We start from the raw sequence: 14,178 nt of genomic DNA, 5'->3' as shown, positions 1-14,178 counted from the left end.
ATAAGGTTTCTTTGTTAGGATTTTTCCAGAGCTTTTATTTTGCTTCCAAGAAGCTGTTTGGCAGTGTAAACTCTTCATTGGCCGTTTTGCCCAGTCTCGCAACCCGTTTGTCCCTTCATTACAAGTCTTATTCGAAAAATTATATCAATTCCACCCCCAACCAAACATTCAAGATTAGCACGTTTTCCGTCTCTCCTAAATGTGCATTTTCGCGCAAGTATTCATGAAGAGCCATTTCTACCCTAGGTGTAACCTTTACGATTTAAAAATTTAAAAATCATTGAATTCTCTATTTCCATCCATTACAACGTGATTTGATGCTAACCCACGCGGTATTTTCCTGAAAATACTCCAATCCAATTTACAGTCGAGTATTTGAGAATGAGGCCATCTGGTATTTTCTAGCACGTTTTCTGCCTTCTGCTCTGAATTTGCTCCTTTCATGCAAGGATTGGAAAAATATGACATTTTTATGTAAAACTCAATTCTCAGGATTAGCGTTGAATTCTTGGTTTTAATCCATTTTAACGCGCACACTACCGATCACACCTGGCTTTTGTGGTTTGGATACGCACACGCTGCATGAATAAGTACATCGCCATTGATCCCTTCCCCTCGATTTTTATATGTAATTCAACTAAGATTTTGATCACGCATATATTGCGTGACCACCATATTTTCTAGAATTCGATCGATTTCGTGCATATCTGAAAGAGTATAAAATGCATCCTCAGCATTGAATTTAGAGGGTGGATTTGGTTTTCCAATTCTCAGTGAACGTATCCAGTTCGTGCGGAACTTACGTGGTATTTTCCTGATAACATTCCAAAACATATTCCGTACTTCTACGAACAAAATTTAAGATGATTATTTCTCAATAAATTCCTGTTCATGGAATTAATACATCAAACGCTCAGAAATTAATGTGGAGGGAAGATACATGGAACTATTGAGAATTCAAAAAATAATCGTCACTTGACTTTATTGAACATTATAATTTGGGCACAGAATTAGTTTAGTTACAGGAATTCCAACTCGCTAGTTGCAGGGATAATTTATGAGCGATAATCCATCGAGTTTAGATCCAGATTAATATTAGCCAATGTTTAAAATTTGAATAAAAAGAGTGTTCATTCTGTTTTTTCAAGACGGAAAAGGGTTGGCTTCCGAAATATAGTATCTCCAGGCAATAAAATTCGATCGAAAATCGATTTCAGAGCTCCTCCTTTTATTTTTCATGGCCGCTTTCGCTTCCCTCACGTGCTCTCTTAGCCTTACTTATATAACTCTTCTCACAGTCTGGAAAAGTTACTTTGTATATTCCGCTGGAATTGTGTTTCAATATTCGGTCTTTGGGGGATCGTAGTCTGGTTTGTGTGGTGTATCCTTTCATCATCCTTCTAAATGTTGACTTGAATCTTCTTCTTTTTGCTCAGCCTTTGTCCCGTTCACAAGCGGGGTCGGCTCGTCGCGATCGGTTTCGCCATTTGGCTCTATCGAATGCCTGATCTGGGTGCCATCTCGAGGCTTTTAAATCCCCATCCAGCGTATCAAGCCACCGTAGTTTCGGCCTGCCTTTTGGTCGTTTACCATCGTCTCTGGCTTCAGACCAATCTTGGCAAATGAATTCTCGTTAGCACGAATTTCATGCTAATACCATCGAAGATGCCTTTCACAATTTTTCCACGATCGATGCAACCCCATAACGATCGCGGATATCCTCACTTCGGATGTGATTAAATCGTGTCACGCCACTAGTCCAACGTAACATCTTCGTCTCCATTACCGCAAGACGCCGTTCATTGTCTTTTATAGTCGGCTAACACTCAGAACCATAGAGAGCGATAGGACGAACGACATTGCGGTAGATTTTAGATTTGAGACGTTCGTTGATACGTCGATCACAAAGAACACCAGTCGTGGAACGCCACTTCATCCAGGTTGCGTTAATGTGTGAAGCAATTTCATGGGGATCAGTCATTAAAAATTCAGTTTTATTTAGATTCAATCTGAGACCGTTTTGCATGAGGCGATCATCCCATTTTTGGGCGAATTGCTCGAGGTTATTTTTGACACTGAATGTGAGGCCCCTATTCTTTTCTTCCTTTCAATATTGTTGGCGAGAGATATCAACGCTTCCACTTCATGGTGCTTTCGCTTTTTTCTTTATGAGGGTTTTCCGATGATTGGAAGCAGTTCTCAACTCCGGTGTCGATGATGTATTCCTTCTCCCTTATAAGTCTTCGTCACTAAGGGGCACAGTACAAGGCTTGTGCTATTGCATGGAGGAATCATTTTATGTGGGTTTGTTTTGTGTGTAGGCTTCCTGTGAATGCTAGAGAGGATTCCCTTTTTTCTAAAATTTTGATATTTAGGAATGGAAATTCTCAATCGCTTTCAATTTTCGTCGTAAATTTCGATAGTCCTTGTTCAGAATCTCCAGCATCTCCTCCACTTTGTTCTTATGGACAATGGTGAAAATGTTATCTACATGCCTTGCCCAGATTTTAGGAAACAGGCCTTTGTGATGTAGATTATTCTTAAAATTCTATTCATGAACGGATAACTCAAGAAGGATGACAGAGAGAGGGTTCCCTATTACCGCAATCCCGGCTCTTTTGTAAAATTTTCCTCCAAAGGCCAGGCAGCTCTCCGTCATTCATATCACGGCATGTTCCATTAATACATTCTATTTGAACTCCCAACAGCATATTTACGGATGTCCAAGGAGCTGTTCCATAAATTTACCACAATAAGTGTCCAAATTTGACCGACTGTGCAGCAGCAGGTCCGTTAGCACCTAAGTGTAGTTAAGCTGAAAGGATAGGATCTGGTCGTTTTTCAACTGAATGTTCGTTCTGAATTTGTAATTCCTCCATTGAGCTCCTGGAGGGCTTCTTTGACACTGTGCGTGAATTGGCATTGTTATGAGACAAGATCATGTGACCTTCGCAATTCCTCGTTTTAGGACCTCAATCATTCATTGTTGTTTGATTTTCAATATTTTGTTTTGAGGAACATTTTCTAATGAAATATGACTATCCCGAAAATGCAAATGGGCTTTATCCGTGGTTTTGGCATATCTCCTGGGCTCATCGACTCTTTTCTTCGCTTTAAATACACATATCCCCTTATGGTGAGGCAGGTGCTAGGCAATAATCTCTTGGTTTTACGCTTAGTTCATGTGAACTCAAAGACCCATTTTTTCCTTTGTAAGTTTTGTTTTAGATTGTCGAGTCATGCACATTGCAGTCGAGGGCAGTACGTTCTTTCCTCATTTTTCGTTCACTTCATAAGCAATAAAGTTATCGCCTCCTCTTCCCCTTGCTAATATAAAATTCACAAACCTAATCCTCCTAAATCTGCATGTGAGTTTCGCAATATAATATTTCGCTCCTATTTGTCTTCTCCTATTCCTCTTCTGAACTACTTATTCTATTGTCGAATTGCTCATCGAATTGATTTGGCGACCTTAATCAAAGCTGGTAGTGTTACTGGTTTATACTGAGTGCATATCTAACACCTCTGCCGCAACTAAGGGGTACGGTACCCGAGCAGTACAGCCCGCGATATGACTGCAATCACAAACACCATGAGAGCCAACTGCAAATAACTGGGGCTTCCAGAAGGCCATTCCACTTCCCATGGTACCAGATAACTCCTGGTAAGGCTACTTCTTGGCAAGAGTCACTTCAGATGAGTCCATTGCAGAATTTGGTCTGATCGCCCTTTCCAGTATGTAGGGACGGCACTGCCCAATGCTGAACTGTATTATGTCTTCTCCATGCGCTCTGAGCAGTTTTAGTCACTTTTTTCCTCGAATGAAGTATGAAAGCAGACGAACAATGTTACGAACTATGCTGCATGCAATTTTCAAGCCTTCTAGCTATTGCCAATGAGTGGATTTAATGCTTTTTTTTCCAAGGATCCATTGCTAAAATTAATAGACAAGTGGTAGCTTTCTCCAAACTACAATTTTTGGTTTCAAACGCATATATATATTTCGGGAGCGACCAACCACCTTCTTCAGTACAAAGCAACTTCATTGCTGTAATATTCGTTATTTTAGCGTTTGATTTGTAGAAGTAGACTTAGATATTCTCAACTCCGGACGTCGGAAGATTAGTGTTCAAGCCGTTTTTGATCATGCACTGTTATCGGGTGGATTATGGCCGTTTGCACTATTATCGTATGGATTTTAGGCATTGCATTGACCAAAAGTATTAAAGTTAGAAAAACGAAAATATTGTGGACTGATGAGCAGTAAAGCCACGCTGGAGGTCACATGGGGAAGTAACCACTATTCCTACTCAACCGCTCCAGTTGATGTTCGCAACGGACGCAATTTTGGTTGAGAAATTACATCATTGTGAATGAGATAATATCGACGAATCCATTACCAGGCAAAATATGCAGTGTAGAGATCACAAATTAAAGAAGAGAACGGAGTTTTTTGGCAAAGCGAGATTGACTAGTAGCACGGTGCATGGTGCAGGACTGTTGGAGAGTCTCAAGGAGATGAATAACACGTTCCTGGAGAAAGCGATGTGACCAACCAATTTAAAACTGTTTAGAAAGTTTCCAATATATTGTAGAAAACTTCAATATGACAAGGAATATTAGGAAAATATATAACTTATCAATGTTGAAACACCGAAAGGGTTGATTTAGTTTAGGTTTAAATTTTGGATGTGCCTATGAAGGGTATTCTCCGCGAATGAGGTAATTTATCCTACTCCTTGTTGAGCCCAGTTGAAACAAGTTGACACTATAAGCATGTTTGGAAAAACGGGACTACTACCGTGTGGTTTGCCGAAGATACTGCTTCAAGAGGTTACGAGGAATAACATCCAATGGATCGCTATGACTTCACATAAATTTGGATGTCCAAGTCTACGCCTGTATCTAGTCAGGGGCAACTACGTCCTATTAGCTTATGCATCTGTAGGAGACATCCTATTGGGCGTGCCATCGTGTCAAATGCAGTTATCGAGGGCTTTTGCGCTCATGTGAAGATTTTTCCGTTGGCCCACAGATACCTGATGGTTTGTCCGTTGTAGCTTTTGAGCATTTGGAAGGCTTCAGCCCCCGATCTTGTATCGCAAGAAAATCCTCAACAGCTTCGCAATAAATTGTCCTCCATCTTTGCTGTTAAAAATTAGATTATAGATGCCTCTTCATCCTTGGAGCTTGATGTTTAATACTCGAGTTCAATCATAACGAGTATCATGGCCACATGAGTGGGTAGAGAGTTCGCCTTTAGTTCCACGTGAGCTAGGTATTTATGCTTATGTGTTCGCATGACTGCCACATGCTATATGAACCAATTTGCCATAACATAAAGTGGGCGTTAAATTCACGAATGGTAGATCCTTAGTTTCGGGGGGAGCTTACTCGTTGGCGAAATAAGCTTAGTATTGTGTGAATATCAGAATTTATAACTATGCGAAAAGATAGGAATAGGATGGTATAATATTGCTATAAGAGCTTTTGGCTTTAATAACATTTCTTAATTATTTCTATACATAAAAAGAAAAATCGGAAAAAAAGTTCTTTTGTGCTTCTACGATGCCCAAATCTGCGAGTTTTTATTGTTAGACATGTATATATCTATTCCGTACATAAATATTTACACACATTTCCGTCGCACACTGAATCATCGTCTTTCAACATAATTTGCTAAAATAGCTGAAAAAAAATTCCTCTACGAATTACGCAATGTTACTCAGAGTTAAAACATCGATAACATGAATTCTTACTAACAGTTGTTAGTGAGGTGGTCAAGGTCAGACGGAAATTCATGAATTATAAATAACCCAAGATTAGTTGAACGTAGACAAAACGATTAAAAGTGTTTGAAACCTTACCAACGTTTATAGAGACAAATTGTAATGGTTGAACAGATAATTTTGGAGGGTTGAATACTGAAGAGCATGCAACAGGTATTGATGAGTGAGGATATGCTCTTATGCTAGCTATCAAAAAGGAGTGTTGTTAGGGACAGGAAGAAAAGTTTTGAAGTAGATTTGCAGTTAGTATCGATTCCAACCTCGGTTTTTTTTAGTATTTTATATTGAGTATGAGGCTTCCAGGATGGGGTGAGGATGGGGGTTCCAAAATTGAAGTAAACGCTCCTGGTTTTCTCATAGTGCAGGGTTTCATACGGCGCCTAGTCCCTGAAACCGGCTCACATGTGGGGAGCATACAACCTTGCATTGATTCAAATATTAGTTTTGTTTTGATGAAAATCCGCAGTTTTTCAACGGGGAATAATACGAAATGCGTTAATGGAGCGTAGTTAAATGATATTTATAGGCATTTTGATGAAATTTAGCAGATTTTCATGAAAATCCATGTTCTATTATGTATTAGCTTCTGGGTATGTAACTTCGATCGAGCGTAGCTATTGTGTGGGATGAACTAGATTCCCTTAGTCTTTGTTATGAAGGTGGAACCAACTAGTAGTTCCCTGACTCCTTATTGGTAGTAAGGCTATATTGTCATCTCTTCAGTATTCTTTTTTATTTAGAGACCAGATATAAATGACTGAAAAGTCTGTTTAGTAAACTTTCAGTCAAGACTGGGAATTTAATTGCTCATCTCAGAGATGAATTCCGTTCGATCGTCATAAATTTAAAGCCCTCTTGCTGAAAAATCAATTAGAGATTTAACATTTTTCGGCTAGAAAGTAATTTACTAAGCAAGTGCCGCATCTTGGGAATCAGTTATTCTTCAGTGTTTCCTCCTGAATATTGAACAATGGTAAAGCTGACTCCCGAAATACGGTTTTTGTTTAATATATTACTTGCCTCCGGAGAAAATCTTTAATCACATTCAGGAAGCTTCAGTTTGGATTGGATTTCAATAGGGTCATAAATAATACTTTCTTTAAATTGGAATATTTTGGACATAAATATAATAGAAATCTGAGCCGTTGCGTTTTCCAGTGGAACTATTTGTTACCACAATACCGTAGAGGTGTGAGTGCTCCTTGGTTTTAGTAGATGTGCACCAGGATCTCACGCTTTTTGCAAACTGCGTTACGGACTATTTGTACACTATGGAGTGGCCTTCTCTGTATTCCTTTTCCGAAATTTATGTATTATGCTGAGTATATTTATTATGCAATTAAAGACTCAAATGATAATCCTTCATTAAAACGATCATCAATCACATATGCGAGGTCTTCAACATAAGATGGTGATTCGTTGATTGAGAGGTTGATTGCCTACGGAGCAAGGCGCTTCATGATTACTAGCCTTGAGCAAGCAGCCTCCACTAAGTGATCGTTTCTGTTCATTATACATCAGAATATCCTTTAGCTCCTATCTAATTCCTCCTAGCAATTTGCCTTCTAATTTCCATGCAAACTACCTTGTACATTTTCCTCTCTCAGACCCTCTGTAATCGTAAAATGTTGATCATGAATTGTGCCTTTGGGAACAGGAAAAATTTGCATTGATGAAGGAAAAAAAGCTAGGTCCCAAAATAGTCTTAGCAAAATACCAGACACTCATCAAAAAATCGATGGATAGCGCAATTTGAATTTTTCCTGCTGGATTGAGTATGAAAGTAGGCAAATTACCGCAAAGGAAAAATTCGCACTAATGGAGGGAACAACTGGTTCCCGAAATACATTCTTAGCAGAACAAAAAGTTGTTTGGCCGAAAACTGAGTGACTCTGTTCGAATTCTGCGCACTGAAAATGAATGAAGGAAAGTTTCCTTCGTTTGTTGGGAATATTTTTTGGCTACAAGATGGATTCATACTTGTGAACGAAACAACTGGTTCCCGAGATACGGCGATGCTCTTTCGGTTAAAAAAGACAGTGACTAGTGCTGTTCGAAATTCTCCTGCTGGATCGAAGGTTTCCCTTTTTATTCAAACACTTTTCTCGAAAAAGATGTATTTACACTTATGAGGAAAATGAAGCACACTTTAGCTAGAAAAGGATGCTTTTTCCATTTTTTCTTTCTTTTCATTTCCCTGCTGTCTTCCTATTGGCCCATCCACTCTTATGACACATATTTATGTTCCTCTTTTATTTCGATTTGTGCTAAGATTCCCATCGCGTATTACATGATAGATTAAAAATTCAAGCATTTCTACTTCCTTCTGATATCATTCATAGCCACGATAAATTCACTGAATTGCTTTATTACTCGCAAGTCAATGGTTCTTCTGCCAACAATGGCCTTTTTAAAGTTGTCCAGTATATGAACCATCAAAACTTTCGCCTTTTACTTCATTTTCGAGCACATATAACGGAGGAAAGGGTGGAATACCAGGAAGTTTCAGATACCTGATACTGCAAGAATATAACCCACACTAGTGTAGGATAGAAAGGGGATAGAAATTCGTAACAAAATAAGTGGGATAGCCTTCCAATTTTTGTTGAGCTACGCAAGTTGATGTTAAAATTATTTTCAAGGATTTTCTAGACTACTCGACATTCACCTCACCTTATCCTTTGTTCAGATGTAGGGTTGAATTTATTCCTGTTTGGTTAAAGCGGGTCATAATGAACATGTATATTTTTGGAACAGTTTTCTCAGTTGAAGATTACAATGGAACTATGCAACCCGGTTTTGATCATGCTAAAGACAATTCTTCCGAGCAATAGAGATTTTTAACTGCCAGTACCTCTGTAAATACTCCAATAACCGATGGGGCCCATATTTAATTTGAACACATCTATTGTCTTCAGTCCTTGTTTGGTGCTAGATTTTAGTAGCTCGTTAAAAAACAACAGAATTGAATACCTACGAAGAAATAAGGATACAAGCTATTATATCTAACTCATTACATTTAAGAGTGCCACAAAGAATGGGGGTGAGCGTAAGAGCTAGTATAGGAATATTTCCCCGAGTTTTTTTGGTTAGAAATGATATAAACAAGGGTCCTCGTCAAATCTAGGTTACCATTTGGGGAATTCTTTATAAATATATAAGCAAATTGCTTTGTTTTATAAAATAAAGTAGAAAAAATTAGGCTGGCCTATCTTCAATTTCAAAGCCCTCTGTTCTGTTTCCATGCACGTTTCTCTACTTAATTCAAATGCATTCGCAAGCTTAAAACATCCATAATCAATCTACTGATCACCTTTTCCTAAAGTTTTATACATTCAGTTCATTCAGACATTCACATCGTGTCTACCTTTCGTCACCAATGATGCATATTGGACCAAAGGGAACCGAGTTCAAATCTTGTATATCTTAACATCGATTTGAATAATATCTAGCACTTTTGTCGTTTGTTTAAAGTGATTCCTTACTGGTGCAGACAACAAAATTTTAGCTGATTCATCTAAGGAAATTTATCGAAGCCGGATTTCTGAGAATTCTGCAACTGAGCTAAATAGATTGATTTCCATACCCCGTTTCAGATCAATTGCTAATTTTGGAATCTCAAATCTGCACGAACTGGCGTTTGTTATACTTCTGAACTTCAAGGCATGCATAATTTCTCATTTTTCAGGTGTTACGTAAAGGGAGGTGCATATTATACAAAGCCATATCAGCCACTTCATATTCAATTTGGTATAACGATTTGATCACTTTAAAGATGGTTTAGGTCGCATGACTAGGAATTCACAGGAAATAGGGAAAAGTAGGCCACAAAATAATCCCGAAAAATGAAAATGCTCCATAGAAGTGAGGAAAAAGGGGTTTTGTCCGTTTTTAATCGTGTTTTACGAATTCCTTGCCTTGCTCATAATAGTAGAGTTGCTTTCGAAGAAATTGTTTCAGTTTAGCGCAAGAGGAGAGATGATATCACTAATGTGTATTTCCGCTGTTTCAAGCGAGAAAAGTGAAGAAATCCAACCTTAGATTCCGTTTTTGGCGCTAATAAAGTTTTCTTATTTTGCATATACTAGCATTTCGGGAACAAGTTGTTCCTTTCCTTACTGCAAGGTGTCTCATATGCATAAAAATATTAAAATAGGAATTATAACTGGAACAGAGTTATGAATACAGGGAAAATAGATGTATGCTATTGGTGTCTTTAACCTTCTAGAAAACACTTGACCGTGAAGAAGGAAACAACTGGTTCCCGAACTACATTAGTTGCGAATATAGGAAATCTTGAAACTAAAGCAAGAAGTAAGAAAAAATTCAATCGAAAACATCTTAAATCTTTAATAAAAACAGTGCCATGGTTTTCTTTGTTAGTGTGATTTTATTTTTGGACAAATGTCGATATTTCGGGAACAACTTATCTCTCTGCAGGCGAGCACCTACAACTGACGGAAAAAAAATAATTTGTTCCCGAAGTATCGGCATTTGTATAACAATAAAATCGTACTAACAAGGAAAACTACGGCGTTGTTTTTACTTTCCTAATTGCCTTGATTGCTGTAAACAATTTTCATTTTGTGAAGTTCTCACTAAAAAACCTGAGTTTTGTTTAGATTCCTATTAAAATTTCTTCGTATCACATTCCTATGCGGTGGACTGACCTACTAATAGCTTATTTAAACGGAACTAAATATCGTTTTAATCGAAAGTAAGCTCCACGCCTCTCAAAAATAGGGATGAAAGCAGTATTTCTTCGAAGCTGAAAATGTTGACTATGAAACGGTCAATTCATTCATTCATCTATAAACAGAATGGGAACAAAAACACATAAATCCAAGAGAGCCCAGTATTTAATTGAAACAAAATGAAACATTTCTCCCTGTCGCAGAAATCTATTGAGCCCAATATATTTCTCAGGAATGCAGGCTGAAAACAATATCCAAGACTATGTTTTGAAATTTAAAACCCCATAAAAACATTTTAGCCTGTAAAATTTCTGAATGTTATTCCGAATTTATCCCAGAATGATTCTAAAGAAAATGTTTTGAAAGAAAAACAATTCATTAACAATGTTTTTACAATTGATCTTCATTTAGCATAACAGCATATTTCTAAAAATAGTGCATTGCCTAAGTTACGAAATTTATAAATATTCCAAGAATCTTGCGGAATCCAAGTTCGAAGATATTTTGATTAAATGTTTTTTTTGGAAAATGACTTGAAAAATATCTACGCCCAGAGTCTTACCGAAAAAATCGCTCCTTCTTCCTCTCTGGACGATCTTTTTAATGTGAAAAAAGGATTCCCTACTCTGAATCCGAGAAATCTACATTTAGAAGTGGTCTGATTATGCAGAAGTGGTCTAGTTATGGCCCAATGTTAGCTAGGTTTATTTTGATGATGTGATCGTGCATGCAAACAAATACGTAGCTGCCTTAATTTATTCTTATCAATTATAATTTTTCATTTTAAATATATTTTCAGATGATTCCAGCGATATATCCTACAACTCTGCGAAAAAAGCAATATTCATTCGTTCAAGACTTGATTCGATAACTTCAAACTATTTGATTTTTTTGACATTGACAAAAATCTAATTTACAATATTTCGCTAATAAATATTTTTCCTCCATTACAGCATCAACTCTAGTTGAAAGTGATATGTTCATGGACGCTCTCTCAGCAGCTGCACCCAAGAAAGATGTTCGAAAACGCAAACGGCGGCCAAGTGCATCAAAGGAACCTGGCAAAGAGCCAACAACACCAGAAGAACCTGAAAGTCCTGTTGCCAACAAAGTTACCCCCTTGAAATTCTACCAGGACACTCTCGAAGACAACGATAAGACTGAAAACTCAGATGACATCAAAGATGATGTCTTCGATGATAAGAAAAACGACGATGAAGATGACATACCACTGAAGAAAGTCAAAGAACAAATCGAGGAGAAGGTTCGTGAAGAGAAGGAATTGGAAGAGCGAAAAGCACGAGAGAACGAAGAACCCGAGGAAAATCCAGTGAAAAAACCACCAGGTCCTGGTTGTGGCCCAGATGGTCCACCGGGAGTTTTGATGCTTCATCGTCGCAAGGGTCCAAAGAAGAAGTTGACATGGCGAGCACAGGAACAGTTGGAAGAAGTTCGATACTTCGAGCTCGATGAAAATGAGCGAGTTAACGTTACTAAGACATTCACTGATATGAAACAAATGGAACGATTCAATGAGCGGGAAGCCTTTATGCTAGCCCGGAAATTAAATGTCGATGATGTCATGGTTGAACAAACACCTTGGGTACCGTTAATTGAAATAGATGATGTCCCGCCACATCCCGAAGGCAACCAAAGTAAGGAGAAGAAGATTCAAATGGAGCGTGAGCAGACTACGCTAAAAGCATTATACTTCAACCGCCACATGATTCCGGAATCACCGTCTGAACCGGATATGGAACAATATCAAATGACTGAACCAGCTGTGATACCTCTCGACGATATTACAGGGAATCCAGATGCAGTGAATGATTTCACCAGCATGCCTTGGCCTGATCCGAAAGGCTCACCACCACAAGATGATTTCATGGGCGGAGCAGACATGGGATTCCCAGGCGGTCAATTCAATCCATTCATGCCTTTTGGCGGAAACGGTGGATGGATGGGACCAGGAATGAACAACGGTCCACCGAATGGAATGATGCCACCGATGGGAGGTCCAATGGGTAATTTCAATCCTATGATGGGCGGACCTCCATCGAATATGATGATGAACGGTGGCCCACCCCCAAATATGATGATGGGCGGACCGCCAGACGATATGGGTATGAATTGCAACATGAATATGATGCAGTCAGGATTTGGTCCTGGGGTTCCAGGTGGTCCAAACTTTGGTGGACCGCCAAACGGTGGAATGGGAGGCGGCTTCAATAACTTCGGGCCACCAATGGGCATGAATCCCAATATGAATATGAACATGAACAACGGACCACCAAGAGGTGGAGGTCCACGAGGTGGCAACTGGAGATCTGGTTCGGCTGGACCACCAGGAGGTAACGACGGTCCAGGCGGCGGGGGCAACTGGCGTGGAGGTGGACGTGGCGGAGGAGGCGGTAACATGCAAAGACGTGGAGGTGGTGGTGGTGGCGGTGGAAATCGCGGTGATAATGGTCGTGGTGTTTGTAAACAATTCCAGCGCGGCTTTTGTAGGAATGGAAACAAGTGTAATTTCTATCACCCACCTGGAAACTCAAGGTTTTAAGGAACTCTGATTCCGCACCTAATTATCGACTGTGATATCGACTGACACTGAAACATAACTAATCAAAGTGGAAAATATGTTGGTGCTGACTGAATACATTTAAGTGATTGAATATAAACATTTCGTCATTCATCCACTTCGGTCACCGAGCGTTCTATACGCGACCCGGATTCGCAGAAATCCACTTACAGCTAAGGCACTTCGGTCATAGAATGACCAGAAAACCACGTTGAAGAGAAAGTTTTCGAAGTCGAAAACTGCTTCAGCATCTTTTTAAAGAAAAATCAAATCAAGCATTGCTCGCCAAGGAGCAATGCAAAGTTCTTGCAAGAACTCAAAAATCATGTCCAAATGAATGATATAAGGATAATATCACCAGCTAGATTATATGTTAAAAAGTACAAACTAAAACGGTTTTTTTGTAACCAATATTCATAGAATTAACAATGCTCCGAATCTGTCTGAGCACAATTTCATTATTATAAATTAATTCACGCATTTAATCTCGATTATGATTGAAATATGAATTTTAAAAATCAGATAAAATTACTATAAAGACTTTTGGAACGAAAGTGAGTTCCAACTTGAAAAGCATATTTGAATTCAGTTTAATATGCTCAACTGCTCGATCTAATTCATGTAATATATTGTAAATACGACTCTTATCTCTCCACCTAGTTTAAATTAATTTTATTTAAACAATATGAAATAAGATTTTTATAATTATTGTAATGAATTCTTAGTTTTAAAGGTCTTGTTATAATTTACGATGTAAGAAAAGAACCTAATGTTAAATCATGAGTTTTTACTTAAATAAAATCGTATTGAAAATAATATCTTTGAATTTTTTTTTTATTAAAATTGGAAAAAAGTTCTTTTCAGGTTTCGGGAAAAAGTTTATTCGAATATATTAGGCCAAGACTGCTTTACGGTTTTCTTATCAGGGCAGAGGCAAATCATCAGGCGCTGCCTCACCTCTGCCCTGGGAGCAGCGTGACCGAAGCAATGTTAAATGTTTTATATAATTTGCAGAACACAACATGACTGCGAACTACATTGAGGGTAAATCCGCTCATATTTCGGGCAAAAGCTTGGCCAGTCCTAAACATATTTTTTCAAGAATCTCATGGTCCCT

The 14,178-nt window shown here is 38.4% G+C and overlaps 1 protein-coding gene across 3 annotated transcripts in view; it reads left to right on the top strand.

The window, feature by feature from the left end:
* LOC119647222 (serine/threonine-protein phosphatase 1 regulatory subunit 10) overlaps positions 1-13,879 on the top strand; it is a 28,158-nt gene extending 14,279 nt beyond the window's left edge. For all 3 annotated transcript variants that reach the window (XM_038048055.1, XM_038048054.1, XM_038048053.1), the window contains one exon: positions 11,437-13,879. In XM_038048055.1, coding sequence (XP_037903983.1) covers positions 11,437-13,043 — 1,607 coding nt within the window. In that variant the 3' untranslated portion in view covers positions 13,044-13,879. The remainder of the gene's footprint in view (positions 1-11,436) is intronic.
* The last annotated feature ends 299 nt before the right edge of the window (positions 13,880-14,178 follow it).

This window comes from Hermetia illucens, chromosome 1, assembly GCF_905115235.1.
Source record: "Hermetia illucens chromosome 1, iHerIll2.2.curated.20191125, whole genome shotgun sequence".
Lineage (NCBI taxonomy): Eukaryota > Metazoa > Arthropoda > Insecta > Diptera > Stratiomyidae > Hermetia > Hermetia illucens.
This window is presented reverse-complemented; position numbering and strand designations above follow the sequence as displayed.